This window comes from Artemia sp. Qi Xiang Cuo, chromosome 10 (genome assembly GCF_049724085.1).
Source record: "Artemia sp. Qi Xiang Cuo chromosome 10, ASM4972408v1, whole genome shotgun sequence".
Lineage (NCBI taxonomy): Eukaryota > Metazoa > Arthropoda > Branchiopoda > Anostraca > Artemiidae > Artemia > Artemia sp. Qi Xiang Cuo.
Window position 1 is genome coordinate 7,874,311 of NC_142803.1, and position 27,187 is coordinate 7,901,497.

General features: G+C 35.2%; 1 protein-coding gene across 1 annotated transcript in view; it reads left to right on the plus strand.

Moving 5' to 3' along the window:
• The window catches only part of LOC148947432 (uncharacterized), a 105,546-nt gene extending 78,639 nt beyond the window's left edge, over positions 1–26,907 (plus strand). Inside the window, exons 7-8 of the mRNA XM_089095884.1 lie at positions 4,190–4,321; positions 23,350–26,907. Of these exons, the coding sequence (XP_088952010.1) occupies positions 4,190–4,321; positions 23,350–23,520 (303 nt within the window). The 3' untranslated portion in view covers positions 23,521–26,907. The remainder of the gene's footprint in view (positions 1–4,189; positions 4,322–23,349) is intronic.
• The last annotated feature ends 280 nt before the right edge of the window (positions 26,908–27,187 follow it).

Genomic DNA, 27,187 nt, shown 5'->3' on the forward strand with positions numbered 1-27,187 from the left:
ATATATATATATATATATATATATATATATATATATATATATATATATATATATATATATATATATATATATATGAGTCAATAAGTTTATCCGGCTCAGAGGTTCCTTTAGCTAGCAGCCTTACTTACCTGGACCTGCCTATTGGAGCAAACCTGAAAGAAACTGTAAACCTGGCAATAAAAATCTATGCTAATAATATCCGGGCTGCGTATGCCTCCCTGCCTTCAAACGTGTCGTATTTCAGTAGAGCTCACCGTTCACACTTATATAATATTTAACCAAATAACCAAATAAACTTTTATTTAACCAAATAAAAGTAAATTAATATGCACGGTGCGCCAACCTGCTTTTTTTCAAAAACGTTCAGAAATTAAATAAAAAAAACAAGTTTTTTTTAACTGAAAGTAAGGAGCGACATTAAAACTTAAAACGAACAGAAATTATTCCGTATATGAAAGAGGCTGTCCCCTCCTCAATGCCTCGCTCTTTACGCTAAAGTTTTTCATTGTTTAAAAAAAATGGAGTGGTGAGAAAGTCAAACTTTAGCGTAAAGAGCGAGGCGTTGAGGAGGGGACACGAACTGTTTGAGTTGTGTGTGTTTTTATTTCTGTTGGGTTTTTTTCTTGATTTTTACTCTGTCTTTTTCTGGGCCCAGATTTTTGTGATGGGTTATAAATAAAATGATGATATATATAAAACAAAAACGTTTCTCTGAACAAAATGATGGATTAAGTTCCATGTACATCCGAGGGTTTCTACACGATGAGGGATAGGATGGCATCTGCCGTATAGAAAATAAAGGATTGCGATAAATTTATGCAAATAATAATTCCCTTCTCCATCCATGTTAGTTTCGATTACTGTTAAATTATTGTTAAAAAAATTTCGCGTAAAAGTACAGTTGATCGAAAATTTTGACTGATCATTCAAATTTTGCACAAAATTTAAATCATAATCTAGCATTTTAATTCTAAAGCAGAAATACAGAAGTGAATTCACTAATATACTTAATATTAAACAATGATAAACTAAATCAAATAAAAACGAACAGCAATTAAATTGAAAATCAAACGATATTTTCCAAAAAAGAAGTTTTTCAAAGAAAGTAAGGAGTCATATTAAAACCTAAGACTAAGATAAATAAAGTCATATTATTTTAGGTTTCAATAATTCTTTAATAATAATTTCTGGTTGTTTTGAGTTTGAGTTATTATAGGTTTATATTTCTGCTGATCTTAAGTTAAATATGGCCTTTACTTTTCTTTGAAAATTTTCTTTTTCTGAAAGTTTAAAAAAAAATAATTTCTGTTCATTTTTGATTGCCAAAGTACCAAGCTTTTCAACATTCCCCATTTCAAAATCAAATATTTTTTTTTTCAACATCAAAATTCATCGAAGTTTCAAAACTAGTATCTAAGTAACAATGTCAAAGAAAACGAAGCATCAAAGTAACAATAAGTAACTTGCTTAGCTTACAGCCCTTGCCTTGTAAATCAAAGTTGCCCGGTAGGTCAACAAATCCAAGCATCAAAGTAAACAAAATATAAAAGCAACAATAATCAACTTGTTTAACTCAAAGCCCTTTCCCCGAGAGCGGGGGGGGGAGGGGTTTCAACCCGGAAACATAGTTATTTGTTCTTTGGACTATTTTAAACAAATTTGGCTATCTCAAAATTTTGACTGTTTAAAATGGAGGAAAAAGGGTGGGGGGGGGGGCTGGTTACCCTTTGATCACTTTTGATTCTTAAAAAAGGAACACTTCCAATTTCCAATTGAATGAGCCCCTCCAAGATTAATACGACCACCGCTTCCGCAAAAACCTCATATGTTAACAATGGGCAACTTGTATAAGTTACTGCCCTTGACCCTTGAGCTATGGGGGATTTTTCAACCCCAGAGTTATAGTAATTTGGCTTTTGAACCATATTGAAAAGAATTACTATTTAAAAATTTTGATCGGATGAATTTTGAGAAAAAAGAGCGTGATGAGGAGAGGGCTGGTTAACTTCCGATCACTTTCAACACTTAAAAAGGGGTCTAGAACTTTCGATTTCCAGTCGATTGAGCCTGATCTAAAGTTTAAAAAGGGTGGGGCGGGGGGGGGGGTCTAATTATCCTCAGATCACTCTTGAGTCTTAAGAAGGGAACTAGAACTTTTGATTTAAAATTTAATGAGTTTTCTCCGAGGCAGAAGTCTACTAAACCACCCCTTCCATAAAAACCTTACATGTTAACAACGAACTGCTTGCATAACTTACAGTCCTTGCCCTGGGGGCCGTGAGGGGCTTTATCAACCCCGAAGGCATAGTTATTCCACCTTCGGACTGTTCTGAACAAAATGACTATCTAAAAATTTTGATCGGATTTATTTGGAAAAAAGAGGGCACGGGAGGCTAGTGACTCTCCGATCACTTTTTACTCTTCAAGATGAAGCTAGTGCTTTCAAATTCCAATCAAATGAGCCTCCTCCAAAGTATAAACGACCACTCCTTCCATAATAACCTTATATGCTCCCGGGCATAAACTCTTGCCTGCAGGATCGGGGGTTTCTGTCAACCCCAGAGGCATTGTTATATGATCTTTGGACTATTTTGAACAAAATGGCAATTTCAAAATTTTGATTGGAAGCATTTGGGGAAAGGAGAGCGTGGGGGAGGGGAGATAGTTGCCTTCCGATCACTTTTGACTCTTAAAAAGAGAACTAGAACTTTCAATTTCCAATCAAATGAACCACACCGTCCAAATTTATATCGTGAAAAACAAAAAACAAAACGTAAAACAAACAAACAAATATTAGCCTACTCGAGCAGTTTAGAGGTTTAAGATAGGTGGTGGTAGCGGGGGGGGGGGTAGCACCACTTCCGTTTGTAAACCTTGAATAGCCTTTGGACATTATTTTGGTGTACAGGGGTTAATGTTATGACAAACAAAATACACACTACTCAAAACACTAAAATTGTTTTCAGTAAAGCGCAAACGACGCTTACCTTCAGATGGTATAGGGTTGATAATCGTACTCCTGTTTTTGGTAATTTCTGTTCGTCTTAAGTCTGACTTGAATGCTCATTTTAATTTTTGTTAGTTTTATGATTCATTCACGCACCTATAGTAGCATCTGTTATCTCTATGATTGGCACCTTTATTCATTTTATCTTGTATTTTTTTTTGGCTTCACTTATTCAATGATAGTAATTTTTGGTCGTCATAAGTTTGGATTATTGTATGCTTTAATTTCTGCTTGTCTTAGGTTTTAATAGGACTCTTTACTTTTTATAAGTTTTTTTTGTGGAAAATGGTTAAAAAAATTACTCCAAAAATTATTGATAGTTCTTCAAACTCAGCATGTTATAATCGATGCATAGTAATTTGTAAACTTGTGCTGCGAAAAGAAAGTTCTCATTTAGTGCTAAATATATATGTTTTACCTATGTTATATTTTTGCATATTTTATATTATTTAAAACACACATATTACGTATATTACATTGTATATTATATATTATTTATTATTGCATATTTTATGCATTTTCCACACTGAGAATTAAAAAACTTTCATTTGCTATGGTTGTCAGTGCTACAAAAATATGAGGACAACCTAAAAAACTTAAAAAACTTAAGATACCTAAAAAACTTAAATTCTCATTCATATTTTGAAATCTATCAGATTTGTCGCTCACAATTTCTAGTTTCATGTAGCCCAATGACACTTTCCAATATATTGATAGTTGTGTGAAGTATCGTATCGCGTGTCATTACCCGATAATTTTCAAGTATCGCTCAAGTCTTTTTATTAACAATATCTGCTATACACGTACGTCTTTCTAGTTTGTGCGGGCTATTGAATGCTTCAATGCCCTTACCGGGCCAAATCACCGGAACCTATCGCTTGGTGGCCAACGGCTACCAGACTTCTTACTTGCATACAGGAGAAGGTATAGATTTCACTTCCATATTATGTCCACAAGATCCCCTTTCGAGTAAAAATTGGAAACTATCCAACCTAAAATGTTGTTTAATTAGTTTAAACAATTAAAACAATTAGTTTGAACAATTTAACTCTTAGAAAATATTGAACATTTAAGAGCTTTTACTGCAAAAAAAGAAGGAAGAAAATTTTAATGAATACAGTAATTTCATCCTCATAGCTGATGAAAGTAAAATTAGTTTTTCTAAATTGCTTGTCATTTCAGAATTTTAACAACAAGTATGACGCAAAACTAAAAAAGCTGGGAGTGACGTCACCAACTGATGACGTCACGAAGAAAATTGTTGATTATCACCTGCCCAGTTTGGATGATGAAAAAAGAAGACAGAGACTCAAGGTAAATAGCAAATATTTTCATTAATTCTTGTCCCTTCCATAAAATTCCCAGTGACTAGTAGAGTGACCACCCACGGCCATTCCAGGGTTTGGCGTTAAAAAAAAGTTTTCATATCATATCCCCTTAAATGCGTACGTATATTCTTATTTCAAGTGGCTTTATAGTCAGAAGGGGGAATATACTGATTTTGACATGGATTGTCAAACAGTGGCGTCAATTTACAAAAACTAGAGGAATTCAAAATGTATTATTCAAAATCTAAGGATTAACGGGGTGAAGCAATGGGGATTGAATCCCCTGCCCCTCCCCCAGTTGACGCCACTGTTGCCTAGTCCTAAAAAAAGACACGGATCACAAACACAAACCGCAGTTACCCTTCCGCAAATTTTTTATTTAGCCTTTGTGTTTTTACTTTTAGTGGACGGAGCTTCGCTTAGTTAAAAAAATGTAGTTTTCTAAGAACTTAATTTTGCTTTTATTTGGCAGACCTGTTTGCATATTTACAGAGACAAATTATTCTATACTATCGACAATCAAATTAAATTGTAATGTGCTTCTGAAAATAATTAGCAGACACAATCATCTTTAGCAGAATTTATTATAACTATTCCAAGTATTAGTGACGTAATTCATTTGATGAATGTTTGAAAATTTTGGCTATGGAAAAAACTTTCCAGTGAAAAATTCAACAAACATAAGACTCGGGACCCTGCCCATTCGGTTCGATGTCTGACATGACATTCACTGCGCTAATTAAGCCTATAAATACTGGTGAAGTTAGGAGAATCTTAGGAAACGCATAGAAATGTGACGTCATTAATCCGAAAATTTTTTATTCTAAAATTAAGCCTCAAAGCGAATTTTTCCAAAGCTGTGGCCTATCTAGGTAATTCTTTTCACACTGGAATACATACATATATATATTATATATATATATATATGTATATATATATATATATATTTATATATATATATATATATATGTGCCTGTTCTCCCCCGGGGGGGGGGGGGGGGGGGGGGGGGGGGGGGGGGGGGGGGGGGGGTGTGGGGTGTTTTGGGATTTTCTTTCATAAATTAATTGGATGTGGTAAAATGATCCATAGGACAAGGCTGAAGCTCCTGCTAAGGCTTTTGCAGAATTTTCGAATTTATATGAAGACGGTAGAGAAATGCGCAGTTTCTCTGACCGAACCTGTACTGTCCTGGATCGTGTGAATTTTTCTGCTCTTAAAATTCTTTGCATTTTGTGGCATCTTGATGTGATCAGAGCCACAGGTCCTGACAACATACTAAATGCTGTCCTCAAATCCTGCAGTGCCGAACAAGCTGGACCATTGTCAGTAGTTGCTCGGATATGCTTATGCTCCGGAACCTTCTCACAAACATGGAAATCCACCCATTTTATACCTTTCCTAAATTCAGAGGGTGATCCAACGAGCGTGGGCTCCTGTAGGCCTTTTAACCTCCTCTCCTGCGTTGGTATAAAGTCTATGTGAGCGTCTCCAATAAAACATATCAACAGTTTTTGGAATCAAATGACCTTCTAGGCGATCGCTAATATGGATTCCGGAGGAGACACTCAACATTAGACTTCCTAGCGGCACAGCTTCAGGATTGGATTGAACTTCTGGCAAGGGGTAGGACATTAGGCTATTGTCATTCAGCATTTCCAAGGCTTTCGAAAGAGTATGGCACCGTAGCTCAATGCTAAAGAAACTCCATGCGTACAGTGTTTGTGGATGTTTGTTAAGAGTGATTGAGCTTCTTTCAGATCGTTAACTGCGGGTTCTCCTCGACGTTTTCATTTCCCGAGAATATTAATGGAAAGTAAGGGTTCCCTGGGACAGTGTTTTGGGACCTATACTCTTGCTTATCTACATAAATGACGTGGGAGACAACTTTGCAAGCCCTCTGCATCACTTTGCTGACGAGGTCATGATCCACTCATCCATCCCAAAACACGAAGGCCCAACATAAGCCTCCCTTTTCCCGCAGATGGATCTTTATAAAATCGAGCAGCGGTTTGATACAGGGATGATGAACTTTAATGCACTGCAAAAACAAAAGCAAGCTTCTTATTACCCGATCAAAGGTGCCATGTGAACACCCTGGTTTCTTTTTTCAAAACGAAACTATAATCAACGAGCTTCGTCTACTGTGGATTCATTTCTCCACCGATCTCTCTCGGAATAACCACCTTGATTGGGTGAGAACCTCCTGCGCAAGAAAGCTCGGAGTTACTTTTCACTGTAAAAACATTTTTTCATCCAGCACGGTTATCCCACTTTGCGAGTCATGTATCAGACCCACAGCAGAATGTGGATGCCCACTATATGCTGCTGCCCCGAAAACACTGTTAGCACCTCTCCAAAAGATCCAAAATAGGGCAAACGCGGCGGGCTGCGCCTCTGCACATGACTCGCGTTAGCTTCTAAATGAACGGTTTGACATAGCGTTGATGGCTGTGTTCTACAAGTATATGATTTCACCTCCCTCAAGCGAGCTCTCTCGCATTGTTCCCCCCTTTGTCCAACCGACAAGGCAGACGCGAAGGCACACAGCTCGGTCCAATTATCTAAAGGAGGACACGCCAAGAACCGAGTACTTGAGGAAGAGCTTCATCCGGCGTTGCACCTCTATCTGGAACGATCTTCCTGGGGAAGTTATTCCTGCAAATCCCTCTGTTGACTCCTTCAAAGAAGGTTCAACGAAGATTTAAAACCTTGAGGTTCTGAGACGAGGTAATTAAATAGCGGCATATCAGATACCTTTAGGTACCTGGCACCGGGAATTTAGCAATTGAAAAAATACATATATATTATATGTGTATATATATATATATATATGTGTGTGTGTGTGTGTGTGTGTGTGTGTGTGTGTGTGTGTGTGTGTGTGTGTGTGTGTGTGTGTGTGTGTGTGTGTGTGTGTGTGTGTGTGTGTGTGTGTGTGTGTGTTGTGTGTGTATATATATATATATATATATATATATATATATATATATATATATATATATATATATATATATATATATATATATATATATATATATAATTTTTTTTGGTCTTGGTCTTAGCCCAGGCCACTTCGTATCGAAGGAGTTGTCGGTGAAACTTGGAAAAGGGCTCATTTGATTGGAAATTGGAAGGGCTTGTGCCCTGTTTAATAGTCGAAAGTGATCAATTTCAAAATTTTGAAATTGAAATTTTGTTCAACGTAGTTGAAAGGTTCGGAAATTATGTCTTTGAAGATGACATTCCCCACACAGCCCTCAGGGCAAGGGTCGTAAGTTATGCCTCGGGGGAATATAGGGTTCTTATAGAAAACGTTGTCGTAAAAACTTCAAAAAGGGCTTACTCGATTGGAAATTGAAAGGGCTAGTGCCCTTTTCAATAGCTGAAATTAGTTGGAGGGCAACTAACCCTTCTCCGACACCCACCATTTCCCCAAACACATGCAATCAAAATTTTGAAATATCCATTTTACTCAAAGTAGTTAAAAGTTCTGGAAATTAGGTCTTGGAGGATGATATCCCCTTCAGAGCCCTCAGGGCAAGGATTTTAAGTTATACCCTGGGGGCATATAAGGTTTTTATAGAAAGTATTGTCGTAGAAACTTCAAAAAAAGCTCATTTGATTGGAAATTGAAAAGGCTAGTACGCTTTTTGATAGTCAAAAGTGATTGGAGAGCAACTAATCCCCCTCTCACTCCCACCATTTCCCCAAGCACATCCAATTAAAATTTTGAGATTTGGAAGTTTTCCAGAGCCCAAGTTTTCCATATGAAGTAACCGTAAGGGGCATGTTTACTTTTTAATATAATTTAAATAAAACACGCTATAGTCAGCATAACTAAAATAAAACATTCTAGTTTTCGAACCAAATAAAACATTCGAGTTTAAAGTGATTGGAGGGCAGCTAACGCCCCTCTCACGCCCACCATTTTCTCAATCATATCCAATCAAAATTTTGAGATAGACATTTTGTTCAACGTAATTGAAAGTTATGGAAATTAGGTCTTTGCCAGCGTTGTCGTAGAAACTTCAAAAACGGCTCATTCAATTGGGAGTTGAGAGGGTTAAAGCCCTCATTAATTGTCAAAGGTAATTGGTTAAACTTAGTTGAAAATTCTGGAAATCAGGTCTTTTAGGATGAACCCCCTCCCACAGCCTTCAAGGCTGTGAACTAAAAAAGAGCTCATCCAATTTGAAATTAAAAGGGCTAGTGCCCCTTTTAATAGGCTAGTCAAAACTCATTGGAGGGCAACTAACCTCCCTCTCGTGCCCACCATTTCCCCAAACGCATCCAATCAAAATTTTGAGATAGCCATTTTTTTCAACGCAGTTGAAAGTTCGTTTTTTTCAACACATTTTCTTCAACTCAGTTGAAAGCAACGCAGGGGTATATAAGGTTTTTATAGAGAGCGTTGTAATAGAAACTTCGAAAACGGCTTATTCAATTGGAAATTGAAAGGGCTAGTGCCGTTTTTAATAGTCAAAAGTGATTGCATGAAAACTAACACCCCTCCCACTCCACCCATTTCTCCCAAACACATCCAATAAAAATTTTGAGATAGCCATTTTGTTGAAAAGTAGTTGAAAAGTCCGGTGATTATGTCTTTGAGGACGACAATCCCCCCACAGCCCTCAGCGAAAGGGCTGTAAGTTAGGCCCTGGGGGCATATTAGGTTTGCATAGAAAGTATTCTCGTAGAAACTTCAAAAATGGCACATTGGATTGGAAATTGAAAGGGCTGGTGCCCTTTTTTAATGGTTGAAAGTAATTGGAGGGCAACTAACCCCCTTCTCACGCCCACTATTTCCCCAAACACAATGAAACCCAAAACAAACAGAAATTAAAATAAGTCAAACTCAAAACGAGCAGAAATCAATCTGAGTAGGGTTCTAAACCCTATGCTTTCTAGAATCCAGAATATAATTTGTACTCTACTGAAAAAAAAACTCTTTTAAATATTTTTACTTTTATACGAGTAACTTTATGAAACCAAAAATTAATTAAGATTTCAAGGAATAAATATCAGCATGTGTAGGCTATATTAAACTGACAATGCACATTTTTTTCAGCAAATTCAGTTGAATTTTTTTCAGTAAAGTACAAATTATATTCGGGCTTTTAGAAAGTATAGGGCTTAGAACCCTACTCAGATTAAAACCTGCTCGTTTTGAGTTTGACTTATTTGAATTTCTGTTTGTTTTGGGTTTAATTTATTTATTGATACTGATTTGTGGTAGTTGTATGCTTGGTAGATTATTTGATTCTATTTTTGTTCATTTTTGGTTTAATGGAGTTCTTTACTTTTTTTTTGAAAAAACTATTTTGTGCAACAAGTTTTTTTGATTAATTTTCGAAAAAAGGGCGAAACATCACCTAAAAGTCATAGAACTCTAATGAAAATCACATCACCAGATTCAGCGTATTAGTGAACCCTACTATAGAATTTTCAAGCTCCTATCTGCAAAAATGTGGAATTTTGTATTTTTTGCCAGAAGGAAGATCACGGACGCGTCTTTACTTATTTTTTTTTCCCAGGGGTGATCGTATCGACCCAGTGGCCCTAAAATATCGTAGGAGGGCTCATTCGAACGGAAATTGAGAGTTCTAGTGCCCATTTTAAGAGACCAAGAGATGGAGGGCCACTAGGGCCCCTCCCACGCTCATTTTTTTCCCAAAGTCACCCGATTAAAATTTTGAGATTTTGTTCAGCATGGTTGAAAAATACAATAACTATGTCTCTGAGGATGACTTTATCCCCAAACGTCCCCGGGGGAAGGGCTGAAATTTATGAACTTTGCCCAATGTTTACATATAGCATTGGTTATTGGGAAGTATACAGAAGTTTTCAGAGGGGATTTTTTTTTTTTTGGGGGGGGGGTCTGGGCTTACGCAAGAGGATCTTTCCACGAAGGAATTTTTCATGGGGGAAGGGAAATGGCTATGAAGGGGGCGCCGGATTTCCCATCTTTATTAAAAAACACAATCAGAAATTAAATAATAAAAATTTTTTCAATTGAAAGTAAGGAGCAATATCAAAACTTAAACGAACAGAAATTATTACGTATATGATTGGGTTCGCCTCCAAGTCAATACCTCGCTCTTTACGCTAATTTTTTTTTTACTTTCATCAAAGCTATTTATGCTAATTAACGGCCTTTGTGATTAAGGGGTTATTCTTAAAGAATTGGAACAAAATTTAAGCTTTAGCGTAAAGAGCGAGGTATTGACTAGGGGGCAAACTCCCTAATATACGTAATAAAAATTTACGAATAAAGAAGCTCGTTACGTAAGTCATATCAGAACAAAATTTCGAGAAAGCCATTTAGCCAAAAAAGTAAAATTAATATGCAAATTTCGTTTTAATTATTCATGTACGGTTAGCCAAAATCAAAGATGTATTAGTTCAAAAACCGTCAGAAATTAAAAAAAACAAGTATTTTTTTAACTGAAAGTAAGGGGCGACATTAAAACTTAAAACGAAAAGAAATTACTCCGTATGTGAAAGGGGCTGTCCCCTCCTCAACGCATCGCTCTTTACGCTAAAGTAAAGACTTTATTTCAATAAAAACTCTTTAAACAACTTTAAACTCTGTCTCACAACTTTATTTCAATAAAGTTGCTTTAGCGTAAAGAGCGAGGCATTGAGGACAGCCAATTTCATATACGGGGTATTTTCCGTTCGTTTTAAGTTTTAATGTCGCTCCTTACTTTCAGTTAAAAAAAAACTTGTTTTTTTCAATTAATAATAATACATTAGCACCTATATATATATATATATATATATATATATATATATATATATATATATATATATATATATATATATATATATATATATATATATATATATATATATATATATATATATCCACGATCATTGTTTATTTTAATTAGATAGATAAATAATTGATCCCCTTGAAGTAGAATTTTATTTTTTTTTTGTCTTCTTTTTCTGATAAAACTCGAGTAGTAATATTTCTCCCTTTTCCAGAAAACATTACAGACTCAACTATCTAACAGAATTGATCATTTATGAACGTCGAGACATTTATAAACTTTGGAGTGTCTCAGGCATTAATCTCTTAGGTTGCTTTCTCAAGAAGTCATAGGCGACACACTACTCTCTGGGGGATGATTTTCAAAGGGGTCTCGGTGAAAAATGATTCTTGGAAAATTTAGATTTGGAGTAGCTTTATAAAATTTGAATATCTCTTTTCGAAGATCTTTTGAAGTCTCTGACAGAAAGTGCATTAGTCCTTTTAGATTTTCCTAACTGATAAAAAGCAATGAATTTGGAACAGAGAAGCAGTGAAGAGCAATGAAAAAACAAGAAAACAACAACAATTTTAAGATTTTTATGATTTTTCATAAAATTTAAGATTTTTAAGAGTTTAAGATTTTTCATGCAATTGTTTAATATGAGAGGATTAAAATAAAGTCATTTTTACATTGAATTATGTGAAACTGAAATTTTTTTAAGTGAAATCGAAACACGTGTGTTTTCACACGTGTTTCGGCAGCATTGCCGACTTTCTTCGGCGGTATCAGTCTTGCTTTTCTACTTTCCGAGTAGAAAACTGCTTTCTGAGTGCGTCTTTGATTTTCTCTCAGACTTTGAGCGCAAAGTTTGGCAACATCACGATTAACTGGTTCAACGATATCTGAGCCTTGACGAGTTTTCTTTCTCTTAGGACGATCACTTAGAACCCTAGCTCGATTACCTGAATCGGAGCGGAATTGGCGAGGGTAAAAATTTTCTTTTTAGGTTTTAAAAATCTTCTTTAGAAAATAGTTACTCTTTCCTAACTGTCGAGGTTGCCCACCTTCAAAAATCGTGTACACCATTTTGTGTTGCATTGATTTCTCGGCATTATTTGAAAAACGATCAGGAAATTAAATATTTTATTTTTTCAACTGAAAGTAAGGAGTGACATTGCAGTTTGACTTATTAATTTGCAAATCCTTAAAAGCTTTGTTACAAAACTTTTAATGAAAGGCACTGAGAAATTAATAAGTCAAACTGAAAATGAAATGAACTATGAATGAGACTCAAAACGAACATAAATTAAAGTGAGTAATTAAAGTGAAATTAAAGTAATTGAAACAAAATTAAAGTAATAAAAGTAAAATTAAAGTGAGTGATAAAGACAAACTAAAGACAAGTAGGAATTACACAAAATAAGATTGAGTGGCACAAAATAAGAGTGGCACTTCAGTCTCCTCGAGCGCTCCAAAGGCAAACTTGTGAAATTCGTTCTAACTCGCGAACTCCGTGCCGTGAAATTCTACAATCCTTGATTTGATCATCCTGCCTTTGTTTTGAGAAAGTAATCTGAATCTAACCCGCACTTACTGTTTTCGGTACTGCAAGTTTCTTCTACCGAAATAGGGAAATCGTTCTTACCGAAATAGGAAAAATGATAATCTCTCTGTATGACGCTGCTGATATTATGCATACTCCGTACCACTAGCCAGGGCCATCACGTATGAGGGGGGAGGGAGGTGAATGTGCCCCCTCCAAATATTTTGGTCACTCGGTATAAAAGAAATAAGTAGGAATCGTGGCGCGAAGCGCCACCATTTTTCCTCCGCCGCTAAAATTCTTTGTTCGGTTAAGTAAAGACCACGGAAATACTGACATGTCATCTAAAGAAATTTCGAAGTTGGTCGTAAACGCAGCAGTTTTACCGACTCCTGTCGTGATTTTACAGATGGTGCCACAATTTTCTATTTGGTTAAATAAAGAGCATAAAAATAGTGACATGACATATACCGAAATCTCAATCTCGGTCGGTAATTGCAGGGGTTTTACCGACTCGTGCAGTGATTTTACATTTTGCATTCGAAATAGATATTATGCTAATTATTGAAAAACAACAGTTGGTAAAAATGACCAGCCAGTCGGTAAAATCCCCTGCTCCCCTCTTCAAACAATTTGGCTAGTAACAACCCTACCACCACCTACATGAAGTTATTTCTAGGCTAATACGTGATTAAAGCTAGGCCCTCATCACCATCTCATTGGGTTTTTTTTACGCTGTTTGATTTTTGTATAGTTATATATTTTTGTTTAGTTAATTTATTTCTTTTCTTTTTTACTCGACTATTTTTATTGGTCTTGGGTCACTTTTTTTATTACAACATGATAAAATATTTGCATTTTAACTTCATAAAAGCTTAATATCTTAACTTATAAAGGTGTTATATTCAGCCAGGGGATTGCCCTGACAGTGACATGGATTGTGAAACAGTGGCGTAAATTCAAGAATTTTCAGAGGGTCAAAAACTTATTTCTTTACATTTATGGGGGGGGGGGGGGTAGTTTTGTTTTTTTTTAAATTTTTAATTGAAAGATAAAAACGATCCTTTTTTTGCTGAAAATATCGTAAAAGAAGTACTTTTAAAAATATAGGTGCTAGGGAGCGAAACACTCTTAGGGAGCTAATCCCCTGCCCCTCCCCAAACTGAGACACTCTTACCAAATACTAAAAAAAAAAACAGAATACAAATCTTATACCTCCGTTGTCTCCCCTGTTCAGTAGTAGGGCTATTCCAAATAATTTTTTTCATCTAGTTTCTATGTTTTTACTTTTAGCAAAATTATTACCTGGGGACCGACCTTCAGCCCCGTGTAATATTTACATGTAAAAACATTAACTTTTTAGCTTTTTAACTAGCTATTTATTTTAACTTTTGGTCCTTACATATTATACCGACCACACTGTTGTTCTTGATCTGTTTAAAACCAGTTTCTCTGTGTACACCCGGACATAATCAGCTTAGCCTGAATCCGGTAAACTACTATGTAGGTATATTTAGCTGAATATCTAATATATAGGGACAATTATGTTAGGTTTCCATAATTTTGCAACTAAGGGATTGTATTTTCATTATATTTTGGTATATATAATTTGCATTAAGCTAACTTCACTTGGTATGGTCGGTATAATACGCAAGTGCCTAACTTTTTATTCAATTAAGTTCTTAGCAAAAAACGAAATGAATGACAAAATAAAAAACAACATATATATTATATTAAATATAATCAAGTAACCCAAATAACCAGAAACAGCTTTAGGTTAGAGTATCATTAGAGAACCAGAGGATATCAGAAGCAATAATAATAATACAAAAAAATAGCATGTCAACTTTTGTGTTCATTGTATTCCCTTTTCTTTGCGCCATTGACAGATTCAAATAGCACCTTCGTACTATTTTTATTTTGCAATTAAAGATTTCTAAATATTTCATGCACTTTTCGTATATTTTTTTTCATAGTTTCTATAATAGCACCCCCTAATAAATAGTGAAATGGGACTTATAATAACTGATTGTTTTAAAACGCGTATTATAAGAAAATGTATAAGATAAATATTTCCCCAGTACACTCTGATTCAGAAAAAGAACATCATTCAGATTTAACAAAATAATTATTTGTAAGCATGAAAACGAACTTTCGAGGATTTCAGAAAAGGGTCTGAATCCCTTAAACACGACGTCAAATCAAAATAAAAAGTACATCATTGAAATCGCCGTGTTTTTTAAACCCTCAATTGGAGGTTTATAGCCGCCATCTTTAATGCTATCACCGTCGCCATCTTTCATCGCCATCTTTCATTCCATGACAATATGGAAAATCGTTTTTTTTTGCATGGGTAGGAAATTAGTAATGGTGTCTCATTTTTTCCCATCTTTGCTATCAGGTTACTGTAAGACCAAAAAGTGATGGCTAATAGCTCATCTTAATCTGAATGCTCACATCTCCGTGCTTATTATAAGTTTCTATTAATGAAGCCCGAGTAAAGTCCCTTGTGGCACCAAAAATTGCACTTATAAGTGCCGTTTCCAGAGACAAGAAGGCTTGGAAGCATAAGAGTTGAACCTTTGAAATCACTACTAATTTTAGTAGTAATTACTAACAACTCACTCCAGCACCATACCGCCTGTAGCCAACACTGCTGCAGACGCTCCTCATCAACCAAATCTATTCGAAGTTTCATTTTTTGCCCCTCCCGAGAAGTTCCAATTTCCTTTAAATCCTTCCTTATGACCTCTTCTCACCCCGTTCTGGGACGACCTGCTGTTCATTTGGCCCAAGATATGTGGCGAGAAAAATTGCTAACAGAAGGCCAAATCTTTTATAGTCAGTCCTTCTTTGTCTGTAAAATGTGTCCTAGCCATCTCTATATCTCTTTCCTTATAGCCCTAGAAACTGGGACAAAACCACACTTTTGTACAGCTTTTTATTTGACAAACAGTCAGACAATCTATCTCTGGGTTTGCCCCTGCTGCCCCAACGGAAACAAAAAGATATGCGTCAAAAGAGGAAAACGAGAAAGGCCCAAATTTAAATAGTAGTTGGAAAAAACTCCTTATAGTACTTTCCCGCATCTAAAAAAAACCTAAATCCACTCCTCTTTTACCCCAATCTATTAAAAACAGTTGTTCCCAACCCCTTGAAGCTCCAGTTACCTTTAAATCCTGTCTTATGACCTCTTCTTATCCTTTTTGGAATGACCTGATTTTCGTTTCGACCCAGGCGAACGACCAAAAATTTATAAACCATTCATGGTTTATAAGGCATCCACATCCAGCCTACAGGCATTCACGAAATATGGCACAAATATCTTAGCAGATCGTTTTCCCGAATTGAAAAACATTCTTCTCGACTGGAAATTGTGTATCATACGATTGTTCTCTCGTTAGTAAGAGTAAAAGTGAAATGCTTGTGTTGCAGAACCCTCGTTCACAACAGCCCCTTAGCACTTTACAGAATTACAGACCGTGCAAAAGACTACAAAAAAAATCTATTGAAATTGATGTAGCATTTGAATAGCACTAATTTCTTTAGCACATGAGTTTGACCGACGTTCCACGATCCTGGCGCCGTGTCATTTTTGGAAGTTTTACAAGCTGGAAAGGAACTTCCATATGTCATGGTCTCGATATCGAAAAAAAGATTCGAATTTTTGGCCTGTACCAGTTCAGAGATCTAATTAGGTACATACAGTACCTAATACTATCCGTAGACAATTCCTCTGGCAAACAAATCTTCTTTTGCCTTCCGAAGCGGCCAAGTTTCAGAACCACAATTGACCACTGTTAATACCGTAACTTCCAATTTTCTAGTCTTGGTTCGCTTACTTATTTTTTTTTTATTCTAAGCTTTTTTCAGCAGTGAAAAAAAAAACAACCTGGGCCTTGAGTATTCTACTTTTTAAATCTTCACTATATCCACTGTGATTACTAATAATACTTCCCAGGTAAGTGAAGCTATGCACTTGATGGATCTTCTCGTAAGGCAATACCCTCAATTATTTACTTACCAATAATTACCCTCAATTATTTACCCTCAATAATTTACCCTCAATTTTTCCTATATAACGAAACTTAGACTTCTTATATCTTCAAATCCATTGTAAGAGACAATCTTAGAACTATCTAAGTTTAGGAGAGTTTTACCTTCCCATTTGATTTCACGATCTCCCATAGCCTTTACTATGTTGCTTAAGACTATGTCCATCAAAATAGTTCATACTAAAAGGGGATAAGACGCAACCTCCTTAACTCTAATTCACACTAATTTGGAAATGTTAAGTTTTACACAGACCATCAGAGCCATAATTTCTTATGATGAAAACAATTTTTTTTACAAAATAAGCCTGGTACCACTTGAACATAACATAACATTAAGTAGAAATAGAAACTACACAGTTGAATTTGCCTTTGTCGTAAACCCATTAAATAAACGTTTATAAAATATCTGAAGCCAAACTGGCCAGCCATGACAGAAAACACAAAAATAAATATAAAGACGACAAACAGGTCTATTGCCAGTAAATAAAAACGGAGAAAAAAAAACAGAAAAAAACCCGAATATTTCGCCCGTATCTAAAAAAGCGTGTTCAGCGCAGAAAACAAAAAAATAAAACTAAAAAATGTACATAAAACTAAAATAGACTAACCTAAAAATATAATATACAATCACTTAAAATTTACAATTTGAAGCTACCTTTGTGAAACCACCTCACAAAAAGTGGTTTCACGAAGGTAGCTTCAAATTTTAAATGTTAAGTAATTGTATATTATATTTTTAAGTTAGTCTATTTTAGTGTTATGTATATTTTTTAGTTTTAGTTTATTTTTTTTCTCTACTCTGAAGACGCCTTGATAAATACGGCAGAAATATTTGTTTTCATTTACTGGCCATAGACCCGTTTGTCATCTTTATAGTTATTTTTTTGTGTTTTAAGTAAAGGTTTAATGTCCCTTACTGAAAATTATTTTTTTCATGGATATTACTGATGTGTCCATCTTTTTTCCTGGTGATTACAGGCTACTGGAAACTGCTAGAAAGTTATTGGCCAATTCTCTCGTTGGCTTCTTACAATTATTAATTCAAAACACTTTTTCCACAAAATAAGTTTTTCAAAGAAAAGTAAAGAACTTCATTAAACAAAAAATGAGCAAAAATAAAATCAAATAATCTACCAAGCGTGAAACTACCACAAATCAGCGTCGATAAATAAATGAAACCCAAAACGAACAGAAAGTACAATAAATAACGAGTCAAACTCAAAACCAGCAGAAATTAACATAAGTTGGGTTCAAAACCCCAATGCCTTCCCAAGAACAGAAAAAAATTTGCACTTTACTGAAAAAATATAAATGTTTTTACTTTTATAACTTTAATAAATCAAATAATATTAACATTTTGATTACTAAAAATCAGTGTATGTATATTAAACTGACAATGCACATTCATTTGCATTTTTTTCAGTAAAGTACAAATTTTGTTTCGGCCTTGGGAAGGCACAGGGGTTTTGAGCCCATCTTATGTTAATTTCTGCTCGTTTTGAGTTTGAATCGGTTATTTATTGTAATTTCTGATCGTTTTGGGTTTCATTTATTTATCGATGCTGATTTATGGTAGTTTCACACTTGGTAGGTTATTTGATTTTATTTTTGCTAATTTTTTGTTTAATGGAGTTCTTTACTTTCCTTTGAAAAACTTATTTTGTGAAAAAACTCTTTTTTAATTAATTTCTTTTCGTTTTATATTGACATAGTCTTTTCAAGGAAAAAAAATAATACTTTAAATCTTTTCGTTTTTTTAAAGACTTTATAGTTTGGCCTACTATTTGTATGCTGGAGAAGAATTTTCAGCAATTTTTAACAACATACACCCTTTTAAAAATCTGGACACAAATAGTAGTGTTTAATTTAGTTTCATACCACCTCTAGTTGACCTGAAATGGAAAACTTGATACCATTCGCAAAGAAAATCTGTTTACTGTCTTTGATAGCTTGGATACACTTACGCTATTTTGAATTGGTTAAATTTTAAGAGTAGAAGTAGCCCCGAAAGTTTGAACATAATACACTCAGTCGTTCTTGGGATACTACTGAGATGCCTTATTGGGAATTAGAATAAACACATTGGATTTTGATTTAATCTTTATTCAAAATTTAGTTTTTAAACATAATGGGCCAATGGGAGGGAGGGTGTGGGAGGGTGGATTATTTACCCTCCAATCACTTTCGACTATTAAAAAGGGCTTCAGCCCTTTCTATTTTCAATCAAATGAGCCCTTTTCGAAGTTCCCACGACAACTCCTTCGATACGAAGTGCCCTGGCCTAAACAACAACAACGACAAAAAAATAATACATTATACCCACATCGATCTATACTATAGAAATGTCAATTTTTCTATAAATATGTCTTTACTATAATAAATATGTCTTTACTATAAATATGATCTTTACTATAAATATGTCAAGCCTTTTAATCACTTTTGACTATTAAAAAGGGCCCTAGGCCTTTCGATTTCCAATCGAATGAGCCCTTTTTGAAACGACAACGCTTTCTATAAATACCTTATATGCCCCCAGGGCATAACTTACAACGCTTACTTTAAGGGCTGTTAGGGTGGTTGTCATCCTCTAAGACCTAATTTCCAGAACTGTCAACTACGTTAAACGAAATGGATATCTCAAAATTTTTATTGGATATGTTTGGGGAAATGGTGGGCGTGAGAGGAGGTTAGTTGCTTTCCAATCACTTTCAACTACTGAAAATGGCACTAGCCCTTTCAATTTCCAATCAAATGAGCCCTTTTGAAGTTTCTACGACAACACTTTCAATAAAAACCTTATATGCCCCAGGGCATAACTTACAACTCTTGACCTGAGGGCTAGAGGGGTGGGGTGGTGTCATCTTCAAAGATCTAATTTCCCGGGCTTTCTACTACGTTGCACAAAATGGCTATCTAAAAATTTTGATCGGATGTGTTAGGAGGAATGGTGGGCGTGAGAGAGGGATTAGTTACCCTCCAATCACTTTCGACTATTAAAAAGGGAAATAGCCCTCTCAATTTCCAATTGAATGAGCCCCTTTTGAAGTTTTACAACAACTCTATCTATAAAAACCTTATATGCACCCTGGGCGTAAATTACAGCCTTTGCCCTTGGGACTCTTGGGGGTTGGTCATCCTTAAATACATAATTTTCAGAACTTTCAACTGCGTTGAACAAATTGGATATCTCTAAACTTTGATTGAATGTTTTTCGGGAACTGGTGGGCGTGAGAGGGGGATTAATTACTCTCCACTCACTTTCCACTATTAAAAAGCGCAATTTAAATTTCAAATCATATGAGCTCTTTTTGAAATTTCTAAAACAACTTTTTATATAAACCTTATATGCCCCCTGGGCATAACTTACAACCCTTGCACTGAGAGCTCTGACGGGAGTATCAACCTAAAAGCCCTAATTTCCAGAACTTTCGAATACGTTGAACAAAATGGATATATCAAAACTTTGATTGGATGTGTTTGGGGAAATGGTGGGCGCGTGAGAGGGGGGTTAGTTGCCCTTCAATCTTTTTCGACTATTAAAAGAGCACTAGCCCTTTCAGTTTTCAATTCAAAAGCACTTTTTGATGTTTTTAAAACATCACTTTCTAGAAAAACCTTACATACTCCCAGGGCCTAAATTGCAACCCTTGCCCTGAGGGTTGTGGAGGGGGATGGGTTGTCATCCTTAAAGACCTAATTTAAAAAACTTTCAACTACGATGAATAAAATGGCTATCTAAAAATTTTGATTGGATGTGTTTGGGGGAAAAGGTGGGCGTGGCAGGGGGGTTCGTTGCCCTCAAATCGCTTTCAACTATTAAAAAGGGCACTAGCCCTTTGAATTTCCAATCGAATGAGACCTTTTCAGGGCATAACGTACAACCCTTTCACTGGAGGCTCTGAGGAGAATATCATCCTAAAAGACCTAATTTCCAGAACTTTCAACTACGTTGAACAAAATGGATATCTCAAAATTTTGATTGGATGTGTTTGGGAAAATGGTGGGCGGGAGAGGGGCGTTAGTCGCTCTCCAATCACTTTCAACTATTAAAACAGGCACTAGCTCTTTCAATTTTTAATTGAATGAGCTCTTTTGAAGTTTCTGCGACAACACTTTCAATAAAAACCTTATATGCCCCAGGGAATAATTTACAACCCTTGCCCTGAGTGCTGTGGGGGGGGAGGGGTTGTCACCATTAAAGACCTAATTTCCAAAACTTTCAACTACGTTGAATGAAATGGTTATTTAGAAATTTTGATTGGATGTGTTTGGGGAAAAGATGGGTGTCAGAGGGGGGTTAGTTGCCCTCCAATCACTTTTGACTGTTAAAAGGGGCACCAGCTTTTTCAATTTCCAATAAAATGAGCCCTTTGTCAAGTTTCTACGACAAATATTTCAAAAAAAACCTGATATGCCCCCAGGACATAACTTATAACCCTTGCGCTAAGACTGTGGTCGACTGTCCTGATCAAAGGCATAATTTCCTGAACTTTGAACTGCGTGGAACAAAATGGCTATCTAAAAATTTTGTTTTGGGGAATCATGGGCGTGGAAGGGGTGTTAGTTGCCTTCCAATCACTTTCGACTATTAAAAAGGGCACTAGTCATTTCAATTTCTAATCTAATGAGCCCTTTTCGAAGTTTCTACGACAACATTTTCTTTAAAAATCTTATATGCCCCCAAGACAAAATTTTAAACCCCTGCCCTGAGAGCTGTGGGGTGTTTTCATCCACAAAGACCTAATTTACAGAACTTAAACCTACGTTGAATAAAATGGACATCTCAAGATTTTAATTGGATGTGTTTGCTGAAAAGGTGGGCTTGAGAGGGGGGTTAGTTGCCCTCCAGTCACTTTCGACTGTTAAAAAGGGCACTAACCCTTTGAATTTCCAATCGAATGAGCCTTTTTTGAGTTTCTACGACAACACCTTCTATAAAAACCTTATATGCCCCCAGGGTATAACTTACAACCCTTGCCCTGAGGGCTGTGGGGGAGTGTCCTCCTCTAAAACATAAGTCTATCTGGAAAGCAAGTACGCTGAACAAAATGGCTATCTCAAAATTTTGATTGGAAGTGTTGCGGAAAATGGTGGGCGTGGAAGGGGTTTTAGTCGCCTTCCAATCACTTTCGACTATTAAAAAGGGCACAAGCCACCCCAATTTCCAATTGAATGAGCCCTTTTGAAGTTTCTACGATAACTTCTTTGATATGAAGTGACCTGCTCTAAAGGAAAAAAAAATAATATATTGTGCCAACATTGTTCTTATATGCCCCCAGGGCATAACTTAAAACCCTTGCACTGAGGGTTGTGGGGGAGAGTCCTACTCAAAAACATAATTCTATCTAGAAATCAACTACGCTGAAGAAAATAGCTATCTCAAAATTTTGATTGGATATGTTTCGGGAAATGGTGGGCGTGGAAGGGGTTTTAGTCACCTTCCAATTACTTTCGACTATTAAAAAGGGCACAAGCCACCCCAATTTCCAATTGAATGAGCCCTTTTGAAGTTTCTACGATAACTTCTTCGATATGAAGTGCCCTACTCTAAAGGAAAAAAAAATAATATATTGTGCCAACATTGTTCTTATATGCCCCCAGGGCATAACTTAAAACCCTTGCACTAAGGGTTGTGGGGGAGAGTCTTCCTCAAAAGCATAATTCTATCTAGAAATCAACTACGCTTCACAAAATGGCTTTTTATTGGATGTGTTTGGGGGAATGATGGTCGGGGGGGGGGGCTAGTGGCCCTCTATTTGCTTTCGACTATTAAAAAGGGCACTAGCCACTCCAATTTCCAATAGAATGAGCCCTTTTTGAAGTTTGTACGGCAAATCCTTCAATACGAAGTGCCCTGGTAAAGAAAAAAAAAAAAAAAAAAAATAAATTGTGCCCGCATCGTTCTTTACTTAGGCAGCGCGATTGCGCTGCCTATGATATTCAGGAACAGGCTAGCCTTGTAGTCTATGCTGTGTTATGTATAATATATTTGTAAGGCAAACATATGTTATATATAACGTGAGACATATAATATGTAGAACAGAAAAACAATATATTGGAAACTATTATTCTTTACGAGACCTATACTACTATATTGACTATAACCATGGCTCTTGTGGTTTTAGTATTTACCTTTTGTAAGACTAAAAAACAAAAGAAATATCCAGCGGATTTCATTTCCTTTTTATGCCTAAAGGCAACCGAGTATTTCTCATTATAAATATTACATACAGCGAGGTTTCCCCAAAAGTGATGAGTTTTATATTCATCCTTTTACATTCCACATACAACCTGTTTTGTCTCATGGCTACACTTTGAAACCTCCTGGATAAGCTTTTCTTTTTTCTGAGGGGTCGGGGGTATAAGGAAACTTCAAATTTTATTCGGGGGAATGGGATAAGATATTTTTTCTCCAGTCCTCACAAAGTGTTTTTTTATTTATGCCGGTCATTAGATATGCCTTTTTGCTAGTTAAATAATAATATAAATATTCTTAATAATAATAATTATTATTATTACTATCAATAATAATCATAATTATTGATAAAATTTGTTGAGGCTTTTGATTTTTTTAATAATTTTGAAGGATGTTGGTGTTGAATGATGTTGTGAATTAAAAATGATAGATGTAAGTAGATAATTGGCTATTATTTTTTTCAGAATCTCGAAGAAGACTTTGCAAGGATGTCTGAAAACACTGACATAGTTAGGCCAGCACGCCGTCAAACGAAGGATGACAAATATGAATCTGATTTCGCCGACAATTTCGAATCATCTTTGAAAATCAAGAAAAGGAACGTCAAAGTCACATCTGAAACTGTCCGCTATTAACAGTCTTAAGAGCCTTACACAACTTACTCCTTTTTCTTATTGAAGCTAGGCTAATCATTTTTTGCTGTTAAGTTTACCTGAAGGAACCAATGAATCCTTTTCCAAGTAAAATTAACCCCTAATTTCGAGGTATGGGTACGGGGGTCACATGGAATTTTACCCAAGTTTTTTTTTTTTTTATTCTATCCTGAGCTTGAGATCATAGGAAACATACTCATATTAAACATATGCTCAGTACAGCCTAATATACTGTTTTATCAATAATTATGATTATATCTAATGACCGGCATAAATAAAAAAACGCTTTGTGAGGACTGGAGAAAGAATATCTTATCCCATTCCCCCGAATAAAATTTGAAGTTTCCTTATACCCCCGACCCCTCAGAAAAAAGAAAAGCTTATCCAGGAGGTTTCAAAGTGTAGCCATGAGACAAAACAGGTTGTATGTGGAATGTAAAAGGATGAATATAAAACTCATCACTTTTGGGGAAACCTCGCTGTATGTAATATTTATAATGAGAAAAACTCGGTTGCCTTTAGGCATAAAAAGGAAATGAAACTCATACTCTTTGGTGATTATCGGAAACACACTGACTGCTTTAAGTTAGGTTGTTGCATCTTCGGAGACGTCTCAGCTATCCGTTGTATAAAATCACTTGATCGTGATTCATAGTTACCGGTGTTATCAATTACATACCTTAATATATATGAAGACTGTTTTCGCGCACTAAGGTCTTCGCAAGTGAATCTTGTAGCTGTTTTAATCTCTCAGTGGCAGCACTGGAGTAGTTATGGAAATTTTTTTTTTTTTTAAATTCATGGGCAAAACGTTGAGCTTAAATATTTCATTTAAGTATTTCTTATAGTATAAGTAAGTATAAGTAAAATGAGTATAAGAGTTTTTATAATATTTGTACAAGTAAAAATATTTCGGAAGCCTGGAAGGTTGCAAATAAGATATATTTCGCTGTGTTTTGCTGAAATATACTACTATATTTCGAAGAACCTCATTGATTGATTATTACGCTCTGTGAAATCCCTAATATCATTTGATGCTCTCTTTCTGAAAAATTATGTGGCAAGAAAAGAAAAAGTGATCTAGTTTACATTAGGGCTGATAGATGAAAATAAAAGACAATTAATAAGAATATTTTCTCTTTTAATTAATTTTTTTGGCAGGCCCATGCGTAATGACAGGGGCTCAAATCTATCCTTAAGGCATCTAAGGACTTACAATTTTTCCCATTATTTTTATAATTGAAATATATATTATATCTAGATTAGGTGCATTTATGGATTTACCCCTGCCTCCCCGAAATCTACATCCCTTTCTTGCGTACAGACCGGACACTTGGTCGTGGCTAATTTGTTTGTTGTTTTGATACAAATGCTAAGATATTAGTATCTACCCAGGAGAATAACTGAAAGTGACAAAAGATATTTCCAGTTGGTAATTTATCTTTGAGTCCGTTTAATTAATTAACTAATTTCACGTATTTGAGACATTACTTATTTTAATTACACTAATTAATTCGTTAAAGAAACTGTGTGTTTACAATTAGTTTTTTGTTTTATTATACATTTAGCAAAGTTGCGTTTCTGTGTAGCTATGAATTCTTAGACAGTATACGCCTCGAGGTGGCTTTTGCTCCCCGGGGTATATTTCCTATAGGATAATGTATTAAGTGTTTTGGGAGTTTAAAGCTAATACATAAGTTTAAACATAGTTATAAGAACATATATGCATATTAGGCAAAGGATTCCAGTAACTTTGGGGTAATATATTTGTATATTTAATAATATATATTTATATATATAATATATTTATTATGACTTCTCGTTTGTGCGTACCTCAATATTATCAGGACTGCCACCATAGAGAAACAAGGGGGTTGCATATAAAAATTCTCATGGCTCAACACATTTTCTTTCTTTTTACTGGATGAAAACTTCCCACAGTTGGTGTTAAAACCAATCAACTTTCAAAGGCGGAGTTATTTGCCTCTCCAGAAATAAGGAATTCCGGGATTTGCTTACGAAAAGACGTCACAGATGCCAGACAATTAGCTTAAAGACATGATGAAATACCGTCTTTGGTACTTTCATTGTAAAAAAAGAACAAAATTTTCCCCCTCCTAGATTTTGAAAAATAAATTTTTCATCATTGAATCATAGAAACATCGTCTTTCCCCTTTAATTATTTAACTATTCCCCTTTAATTATTTTTTCAAGAAAATCATAAAACAAATTCTAAACGGAACAATTGCGAGCTTCATTTACGTTGATTTAGAAATAATTTCAGGAAAATTAAAATAACCTCCGTATTTCTGTTGGAACAATCATTTCGGAACCATTCAGGACTTTTTAAAAGAAGTTCTAGAGTTTTCAAGTGAAAAAACCATACCATAGCCAAATAAACTATCTCAATTGCGAATTACAATGTTCTTTGGAATCCACAATGTTTATTTGATCTAAGTTCTACAGAGGGGCTCTGTAAAAATTTCTCCCTGAAAACGGATTGAAATAAGAAGACCTCAGTCAAAGCTTCACGCAAGTGATATAGGAACGCATTTACTACTCGACAGTGGTAGCTCATGTTACAGAAACTTATGTAAAATATTATATTCGTTATGTTACAAACCATAAAGTTTTCAAAATTTGAAAATTACAAAATGTAAATTTTTCAGGAGAGGAAAATATCGTAAAATGTGTTTGGGTTTTTTGACTATTTTTAACAACAAATTGTTTGTAAAAGGAAGCTATTTTTATGCCAGAAATCTGGCACAATTCGTGGCACAAATCCCGTTTCTCAGCTATTTCCGAGAGTAACAATAGAAGATTCAACACATTCAGGAAGAATTAAAATTTCTAAATGTTTTGAGAATTAGATAATACAACAGGAAATAAGTTGGATCCATCGATAAAGGGTATTTTTTTTTCTTTGTTTTTTTAGGGCGAAGAAGGTAAATCTGAGTTTTACATAAACTGTTATACAAATTCTTTCAAATTGCCACAGCCGTGGTACTGCTGTAAAATATGCTAAAAAACCACTTATTTTTGTTTAAATTGACGCTTAAAAATAAAAATCGAATTTTTATGTTTTTCATAAAAAATGTAATATTGTTTAACAGCATATTCTGAGTATAAATAAAGATGTCAAAAGATTCATATGGATACGTGTTCAGTTTCTTAGAAAAAAAATTGACGAAAATTACTGAATGAGTTTTCTGTATTTTGAGTAATTATAACAAATAATTCTTGTTGTTTTATGAGTATCACTGTGTCAGAGAGTGCACAATTTGTAGAATGAATTGAAGTTCTAGTGCTATTGTTGTTTTGCTTCTTAATGTGTATGTGATCTTTTGGAACAAATGAGTTTAAAAATCACCCTTTATATTTTAAAAATTTGGATAGGTTCCTGTAAAATAAAGTATTTAGAGGACTAAATTATTGCCAGGTATGGGGAGGAGGGAGAACATCATCTTCTAAACTTGAAAAACCATCTATATAAGAGAGGAAAAATTTTGTAATGCTCGGACAACTTATAGTGTCCTCTGAGTTGTAAATTTTCCTTGCTCAGAGATACCACTCTTTTAATTTTTTGAGGTTTGGTCATTGGAGAATAAATACAACAGGGACTGGCCTGAATAAGAAGCGTTAAAGATTT